This window comes from Catharus ustulatus, chromosome 14, assembly GCF_009819885.2.
Source record: "Catharus ustulatus isolate bCatUst1 chromosome 14, bCatUst1.pri.v2, whole genome shotgun sequence".
Lineage (NCBI taxonomy): Eukaryota > Metazoa > Chordata > Aves > Passeriformes > Turdidae > Catharus > Catharus ustulatus.
In genome coordinates this window covers 7,701,392-7,710,581 of record NC_046234.1, presented here as the reverse complement: position 1 = coordinate 7,710,581, position 9,190 = coordinate 7,701,392, and the positions used below count along the sequence as shown (strand labels likewise).

At 51.4% G+C, this 9,190-nt stretch overlaps 1 protein-coding gene across 1 annotated transcript; it reads left to right on the top strand.

The window, feature by feature from the left end:
* The first annotated feature begins 6,432 nt into the window (after positions 1-6,432).
* Positions 6,433-8,325, top strand: ASB12 (ankyrin repeat and SOCS box containing 12). The gene is made up of 2 exons (XM_033072673.1): positions 6,433-7,222; positions 8,127-8,325. Exons 1-2 carry the CDS (start codon positions 6,433-6,435, stop codon positions 8,258-8,260), a joined length of 924 nt encoding a protein of 307 aa, XP_032928564.1. The 3' UTR covers positions 8,261-8,325.
* Positions 8,326-9,190: the final 865 nt, after the last annotated feature.

Here is a 9,190-nt window from a genome sequence, read left to right as displayed (position 1 = left end):
TCTTTGTCCCATGGAGTCTCTCTTGGATTGCAGGTCTTTTTATTCCCTACAAAAATAAACATTTTGCCTTTGTAAAGGAAGTGGCTGCTCTGTTTATTGGGTGGTAACTCAGAATTCCACACTTGGGAAGGTGAAGTCAGTTAAATGATCTTAATTAATGAAGTGATGTGGAGCCATTTCCCCTCTGCAGGACAAATGGGCTGATCCCCCTGGTTTGGGGGAATGGGGAGTGCAGGCTGTTAAAAACAACCCAAAGAGGAGCATAACTAATGGAAAAAAGGGAATATAACCAATGGAACTGTGTCTTGCAAACTGTGCTATTCTGGTGGTGGTTTTTTGTGGGGTTTTTTGGGGTTTTTTTGTTTGGTTGGTTGTTGTTTTTTTTTAATTTGGATTTTCCTTTCTATATTAAACCCAAGTGTCCCCTCAGTCTTTCCTTGCTGCTGAGGAGCTCTGTCCCTCACTCACCTGGCCTCAGGTGACTCCCACATATTTCTGAGGAGCAACCAGAGCTTCTGCAAGGAGCTGAGTGCCAGCTTCATGGCTCCAGTGAAGAGATTCTTTTTCTGATGGCTTCAGAGTGAAGAACCCACAGTCTGCTCCTGGTATCCTGGAAAAAGCCTCTTTTATCCCATTCTTTTTAGTCATGGCTAGTGAGGTGTTAAAGGTTTGAGAGCTGAGATGGGAAGGTGCTCAAGAGGAACAAAACTTCCCTGGGAACAGATTCCAGACCCAGCAACCAACCCCTGATGAAAATTTTCCACCCTAAAAATGGATATTTTCAATTGTTGAAGGTAATAAAGTGAGCCTGGCACTGAGGCACACTCAGTCCCTGGGTGTTTCTCAGGCTTTTTCCCTTCTTGTTAATTTGAAATGTTCTTAGTGCTGCCAGTGAAATCCTTCATTTACCTTAATTAGACTTGCCTTGCATTTAATTGGATTATTAGCATTAACACTGGCTAGAATTGATAAAGCTGCAATTTAATTTGGGGAGAATTTGGACAAAAGGTGCATTAATTGGAATTTCTCTTGCCTGCAAGCAGCTCATGGGTTCAGTGCTCTCCTGGAATTTTGTTTTCCTTCTCTTTGGAGTAGTGGGATTCAAAACCTCTCTCTCAACAGCAGAGAGCTGGGGGAGAGAGGGAAGGGATCTAGTGTGAATGGGAATCTATAAAAATCTATAAATCACCAAAAACCCCCTGGATGGAGCAGGGGGCTCTGGGCTGGGCAGCTGGGGCTGCCCCTGCATCCCTGGCAGTGCCCAAGGCCAGGCTGGAGCAGCCTGGGACAGGGGGAGGTGTCCCTGCCATGGCAAGGGTGGCACTGGATGGGTTTTATGATTTTTCCCAACTCAAACCATCCTTTTATCCTGTTTTCCAAAAGGGAGGGGGCTCCCTGAAGGCAGTGGAGCAGAGAGATGAATTCCTGGGGCTCCAATGCTGCCAAAATTCCTCAAGGAACAACTCATGGAGGGGAAGAACCATTGCTGGATTCCTCCTTCCTTCCTAACTCCGTATTTTGTGTGTTGATACACCAGATAAATCGGGAATTTCCATCAGCAGGGTCCTGGCAGGGATGTGCAGGGCAGCCAGGGGATGGTGAGCTGCTATTTGTGTCCTCTCCTGGAGAATTCCTGAAGAATTCCTGGCTAACATTCCTGGAGGATTCCTGGAGAATTCCTGGATCATTCCTGAAGAATTCCTGGCTAACACTCCTGGATCATTCCTGGAGAACTCCTGGCTAACATTCCTGGAGAAATCCTGGCTAACATTCCTGGAGAAATCCTGGCTAACATTCCTGTAGAATTCCTGGAGAAATCCTGGCTAACATTCCTGGAGAATTCCTGTAAAATTCCTGGCTAATATTCCTGGATCATTGCTGTAGAATTCCCGGATAATTCCCGTAGAATTTCTGGCTAACACTCCTGGATCATTCCTGTAGAATTCCTGGCTGACATTCCTGGGTAATTCCTGTAGAATTCCTGGGTAATTCCTGTAGAATTCCTGGCTACCACACCTGGATCCCGGTGCTGCTGCAGTCAGGAGAGCCCCCAGGGCTGAGTTTTGCTGAGTTTTGGAATGCTGGAGCAGATGGGAGGGCACAGAGGGAGATTCCAGAGCTGGGCTGTGCCGGTGACTCCCAGCCCCGCTCCCAACTCTGCTTTCCCGACCTTGAGCACTGGCAGTAAATCCCTAATCCCTGCAAAATCATTTATTTGGGACTGTTTAGCTCTAAACTTTTAACTGCTTAGCTCTCCTAAATCCACAAGCTCATTAGCTCTCTTCAGCTGCATTAATAATGATAATCTCTTTAATGGAAGCAACTCTGGCCAGGATTTACCTTCCCAAAAAAATCTCACTGAGTGGCAGTAAATACTCTTCTGTCCCCTAATTCTTCCCCAATTAACAGGGAGCTGATAGAGCTGCTCTGCCCCAAGCAGAGGCCAGGTCAGCCCCTGGTGGAAGCTTTTCCCAGCTCCTCATCTATTAGTGGCACTCTATATTAGTTTTTTAAAATTTTCTTTATTTTATTTTTTTATTTTATTTTGGGGTTTTGTTTTGTTTTTACTTAGGATTGAATGTACAAGAGACAGGTTTTTTTTGTTTGGACTTAGTTGTGTATTAATTTTTATTTTAAATACACAGTTTTGTAGTACTTTTAGCTAATAAGCTAAAAGCAAGAAAATGTTTGTGTATTTAGTTGGTTATAAGGATTTTTAAAGTTTATCTAATTGAAAACATTTATATTATTTGTACTTAATAGCTAAACAGTTGTGACTTGTACTGCAGTAATTTTTATTTAACTAAAAACTACTTGAAATTATGAAGAAGAAGCAACAAGGAAGAAGAGTTATTGTTTAAGACCTTTGATCTTGTTCTATATTTATTACTATATTTTAAAACTTTTAAACTTTTCCCTGTGTGATATTACACACTTTTATTTAAACCACACACCAGTGATTTTAACTTTATTACTTAAATTTGGAAGTTTTTTCTAAGGCTTCAAGTCAGAAGCAGTGTTGTTTTGAGGTCAGTGTCAAAAAAGTTTGAAGAAAGTTTAAAGAAAAAGAAAGTTGAAAATTTTTAGACTTCAGGGTTCCAACACTTATCCTTCCCTGGAGTTGGAAGCAGTGAGGATTTTATCCTAAATGGGCCAGGCTGCTCTGGCTCTGCTGGAAATATCCCTGGGATGAAAGTTCCTGCTCCAGCAGTGTCTGCAGGATCCCAGCTGGGCTGGGCTCAGGTTTGCCTGGTTAGAACTGGGTTTAATCTGCTCCTCCTTCCTAAGATCTCCCTTGGTTAACAGCTAAACAGCAGCAGCAGCAACAAAAGAACAAGCAGCTTATCATTAATTTGCCATTCAAGGGTTTTCCTTTCATCTCCCAAGTTTTCTACATTTCACATTTTCTAGCACTTCTGTTGTCTGCATTCCCTTTTTTCTCTTTATAACACTCTGTCTTTTTAATGGCTGCTTTGATTTCTGTGCTTTGTGGAAGGGGTTTCCAGCCAGGCTTGGTTTTTGTGGCTGCATCTTCCTGACACTCAGGAAAAATAACCCCAAACTTCCCTGTCCTGCTCCAGGGTTCATCCACAGCACGCTGCATAATCCCATTCCTGCTGCTGCCTTTGGGGAATTCACCTTTGTGGAAGCACTCATCTATGTCTGAGTGAATTTGGAGAGGAAATCCAGAAGTCCCAATCAATATTGACCATTTTCCTGCATTCCAGGCTTTCCATGGCTCCAGAGGAGGGATGTGGTGGTGGCACAGATCACACATTTCTCAGATCACACATTTCACAGATCACACATTTCACCCTGATTTCCCTTCTTGCAGCAGCACTGGGGATTTTCCTGGATAATTTGGGTCTCTCATTATCTCACACCATGATAAGGCTGCCCCAAAGCTCCAGCCCATTCCTGCTCCACCACTGAGGAGTTTGGAGAGGGTTGAAGGGGAGCTGGATAAAATAGGATTGCACTTCCCAGCTGACAGCTTTTGATAAGAGCCCCAGTGCTGCTCCCTGCTCCTCCAGTTTGCCCTGGGAGTTTTCTTGGGTCCTGCTCAGCTTTGGGAAGCCCTGGCTGTGCTTCCTTCTGGCAGGTGCAGCCCAGGTGGGAAATCTGGAGCATCTTCAGCACCTTTTGTCCTTCTGGTGTCTAATAAATCATTTTGGAGGTTGCAAATGGCCATTTGGATCACTCTGAAAAGGGGGAGGAGGGCAGGAGAGGGAATAAGAGGGAGTTTGAGTGCCTGGCAGCAGCCAAGGTGGGGTAGAGGGACCCCAAACCGCCCCAATTTCTGTGAGGAAACAGCAGAGAAAAAGCTTTGTGTGTGCTCAGAGGGGTCGAGCAGCCTCCAGCACCTGTCCCAGCCTCCCCCCACCCCTGCCCTCTCTATATTTACCCAGGGGGAGCTTTCCAAGAATGGAAGTGGTAAGATAAAACCCCAGAGGGGCTAAAATTAGCCCTGGCTCCCCAGACTGGTCCTGCCGTGGCATTTCAGCTGTGAGCTGGCCCCACACAGCCCCGTCCATCCCAGCTCTGCCAGATTCTCCCCTGCCCTGCTCATTTTGGGGTTCCAGCCCGGCAGGACTCCCCATGGCACCCCCCTGGCCCCAGGTGCTCTGAGCATCCCCCGCTCCCAGGTAAGGCGGCAGCACCGGGACCTGGGCGGGCGAGCACTGGGACCCACAGGGACAAATCTGAGCTCTGCCACATCCTCTTCTCGGGGTCTGCAGGTGCTTGCACAGCTTCTGGCAGCTCAGGGAGTGACAAAACAGGGAGGGTGGGGTGCCCAGAGAAGCTGTGGCTGCCTCTGGATCCCTGGAGGTGTTTGGACATTGGGGTTTGGAGCAGCCTTGGGACAGTGGAAGGTGTCCCTGCCCTGCAGGGGTGGGATGAACTTTTCAGTTCCTTTCCAAACCAAACCAAACTGTTTTGTGACTCCATTGTGGTTTGGGCTCTGAGGAACCTCCCTGAGCTCCCCACACAAGGTCTCAGGCAGTGCCAGGACTCCCTTTGGAGGAGCTCTTTGTGTGTCCATGAAATGTTACAGCTGCTCTTCAATTTTCCACACAGTTTTCTTTGGGAATATAACAGGGAACAGAACTGTCCTTTTGGACTGGGATCTTCAGTAACCCCCCCAACCCATTTCCCATGAGGGTGGGGTGATCCCAAAGCTCCAGAGCTCATTCCAAGTGTGTCCAATGAAGAGCAGCAGCGTCAGAATTTCCCACATTTCTGTATAAATTGGGCTAATTTACACAGGATATAAATTATGTACTTGTATTCTGTATTATGGGCTGGCTGGCAGCCCAGCAGAGCTTTGGTGCCCTCAGACTTGTCCCAGTGGCCCAGCTGTGCTGGTGGCCTTGCTGGGATCCCCAGTGCTGGTGTCCCACCCGTGGGTGATGTGGGACAGGTCCCCCGTGATGGGCTCAGGTGCACAACGAGGCCAATTGCTCCTCAGCTAATTAACTGCGGCTCCTTTTGTTAATTAATGACTCCGTGCAGCTCCTCCCAGGACAGGTCAGCCCCAGCTCTGCCTCCAGAGGAAACCCGAGGTGCTCCAGGGCAGCCGAGAAATTCCTGTGCCCATCCCAAGTGTTTCCAGCTGCTCAGGTGCCAGCCGGGACATCCCATTCCTGTCCCCTGCTGTCCCCTGAGGCCACATCCCGTGTCCAGAGCCCAGTGTGGCTGGCAGGGGTCAGCCTCACCCTTCCTTCCCCCAAATGTCTGACCAGAAACATCCCAGACCCTTCCTGCAGCCTCGAGCAGGCAGGAGGGAGGAAAACTCTGGAATTCTCATGCTGGCATCATTTTGGGAAGGGAGATGCTGTAAGGTGTTTGATCCCTAATCAAACATCACATTCACCTCATCCCTCATGACTGGGGACAAAGGATGGAGGGACAGGACCAGGGAATGGCTCCCACTGCCAGAGGGCAGGGATGGATGGGATTTTGGGCAGGAATTCCTGGCTGGGAGGGTGGGGAGGGGCTGGAATTCCCAGAGAAGCTGTGGCTGCCCCTGGATCCCTGGCAGTGCCCAATGCCAGCTTGGATGGGGTTTGGAGCACCCTGGGACAGTGGGAGGTGTCCCTGCCATGGCAGGGGTGGCACTGGATGGGCTTTAAGCTCCCTCCCAACCCAAACCATTCCATAATTCATAAACTCCTGACCCACGTACCCACCACAACACTGATCCCCATTATTGCCTTTCCTCATGTGGTGCCAGGGCCATGAGCACATCAGCAGCATCCTCATCGATGTTTGTCCATATTTTGGAGAACCTTCCTTGTGTTGAGTACAAACTTCCACTAAAACCACCTGTGGGTGCCAGGGGCTGGTTCTAACCCGGGGTTGGTGCCGGTTCTGTATCCTGCAGATCTTTGGCCTCATCCTTTACCATGAAAGCACCACATGGAGCACAAAATGAGCCTCATGGACATCAACAAGATGTTCTCCCTGCTGCAGCCCAGGGATGACGAGGAGCACAGCGAGGAGAGCGAGGAGCTGAGCCGGGCCGTGTGCCAGGACGACCACGAGACGCTGGCCAGGCTCCTGTCCCAGGACAGGTACAGGAGGCTCATCAACCGCAGGAGCGGCTGGGGGGTCCCCAGCACCCCCCTGCGCCTGGCAGCCACCAGGGGCTGCCTCAGGAGCCTGCAGCTGCTGCTGGCCCACGGAGCCCAGGTGGACAGCCTGGATGTGAAGGCTCAGACCCCGCTCTTCGTGGCCGTCAGCAACGGGCACCGCGAGTGCGTGCGGGCGCTGCTGGAGCACGGTGCCAACCCCCTGGGCAGCATCTACAACAACTGCTCACCGCTGCTGCTGGCGGCCAGGGACGGCCAGGTGGACATCCTGAGGCAGCTGCTGGAGCACGGGGCCCAGCCCAACGTGCAGGCCAGGCTGCCAGAGTGGGCGGCCAACTCGGTGTCCTGCTCGGGGCCGCTGTACCTGGCGGCCGCCTACGGGCACCTGGAGTGTTTCAGGCTGCTGCTGCTGCACGGGGCTGATCCTGACTACAACTGCACCGAGCAGGCTGTGCTGGCACAGATCCGGGAGCCCAAAACCCTGCTGGAGACGTGCCTGAGGCACGGCTGCCGCGGCGATTTCATCCGCCTGCTCATCGATTTCGGGGCCAACGTGTACCTGCCCAATGTGCCCGTGCACGGGGTGGCACCACGCAGCGAGGGGCTGGAGCTGCTGCTGCAGGCCAGAGGTGAGCTGGCTGTGTGCCCCAGGGCTGGCATGGGCACAGCTTTGCTCTGATTCCCTCTTCCCAATAGCCAGGTTTTCCTTCAGCCTTGGTTCCCCTCGTGGCATCACTTGGATGTGTGGGATTGTGGTGCCCCATCCCTGCTCCAGGATCCCTGGAAGTGCTTAGGGTTTGGAGCATGTGTGGGTCTGTGCTGTCCCATTGCTGCCCCTGGATCCCTGCAAGTGTGCAGGGTTTGGAGCATGTGAGGGTTTGTGGCTGCTCCTGGATCCCTGGAAGTGTGCAGGGTTTGGAGCATGTGTGGGTCTGTGCTGTCCCATTGCTGCCCCTGGATCCCTGCAAGTGTCCAGGGCTTTGAGCATGTGTGGGTTTGTAGTTCCCCCATCCCTGCCCCTGGATCCCTGCAAGTGTCCAGGGTTTGGAGCAGCCTGGGATAGTGGGAAGGGTCCCTGCCCATGGAATGAGATAAGCTAAAATTCCCTTCCCAGCCTAAACCCTCCTGTGATTCCATGATTCCCACAGCCTGGGTTTCCCCACCCTCGTTGGGTTGCTGCTTTTCATCCTTGCTCTCATTTTTGCTGCTCAGTTTGGGCTCTCCTGTACTGCCCAAGTCTAAAATCCTGATAATCTAAAATAATCTAAAATTGTTTCCATGTGGGGGTGGAAGATTTTTCCTCAGCTCCTGTGGGAGCCTGAGCCCATAGCCCCAGCCCCAGAACAGAGGCTGAGATTTCGTGAATTTTTATAGGATCATGGAATGGTTTGGGTTGGGAAGGACTTTAAAAATCATTTTATTTCAACCCTGTTTGGTTTACTCAATCCATATCCCTTTCCTTTGGATAATGCTGGGTTGTAAGGCAGCAAGGTTGTGTGTCTTGAATGTGACCATGTGATTTTCCTTCCACAGCTCATCCCAAATCCCTGCTGTCCCAGTCCCGGCTGGCCGTGAGGCGTCTCCTGAAGCAGCCCAGCCTCTCAGCTGCCCTTGCAGAGCTGGAGATCCCCACAGTCCTGGCCAAATACCTCCAGCACCAGCCCTGATCCCAGCCTGCCCCCAGGGACACCCCAGTTAAAACCTGCTCCACCCCCTGGCAGTGGATCCCTGAAATCTGCCACCCCTGGAATTTGTGGTCACAAGTTCAGTTTTGGTCACGAGGTATCTCCAGCAAGCTGTGCCCGTGTGGAAAGGGAAGGGAAGGGAGAACAGGAGACCTCAGCTCCTGGCTGGCAGCAAAGCCAGGATGGAGCAGGATCTGATTCCCCTGGGTTTGCCTCAGGCCGTTATTACCGAGGGATTTTACACCTTCAGCTGATTTTGGCTGGAGAAGGGGATAGGAAAGAGTGTGGAGGAATTGCTGGCTGTGAGGATGGAATTCTTCCCTGGGAAGGTGGGGATGCCCTGGCACAGAGTGCCCAGAGCAGCTGTGGCTGCCCCTGGATCCCTGGGAGTGCCCAAGGCCAGGCTGGACATTGGGGTTTGGAGCAGCCTGGGGTGGTGAAAGGTGTCCCTGCCATGGCAGGGTGGCACTGGATGGGATTTGAGGTCCCTCATGATTCCACAATTCCCAGAGAAGTTCCCAAGTGCCTCCTCCCCTTGGAGGGGCAGGACTGGAGCACAGGAGGGGCTGGGAGATGTGTCCAGAGCCCCAGCATCCCCCCTCCTCTCCTGACCCTAAACATTGTCTTCTCACCCCAAAAGTGCTTCATGGAGCATCCAAAGGTCTTTTGTGATTGGGCAGGGTTGGGGTTTGAATTAAAACTGTTCTGATATTGGTATTAAACTGCTGTGGCCTGTCTGGTGACACATCCATGTCTGCCAGGATGGGAAGGGACGAGATGGGGAATTTCAGGCTGGAGTGGGACATCCCAGCAGCACCTTTGTGTCCCTCCTTTTCTCCCACCTCGGACAGTGGGATCACCCTCAGTGGGGGCTGGAGGTGCCTTCCTGGCCCTTCCCACAGCCAGGAGCTG

What these genes read in the sequence shown, in the direction of transcription:
- ASB12 (XM_033072673.1), top strand. Translation starts at nt 6,433, where the DNA reads ATGAGCCTCATGGACATCAACAAGATGTTCTCCCTGCTGCAGCCCAGG. An exon ending in GCTGCTGCTGCAGGCCAGAG is followed by an intron (nt 7,223 to 8,126) that starts GTGAGCTGGCTG and finishes TTCCTTCCACAG; the next exon opens with CTCATCCCAAATCCCTGCTG.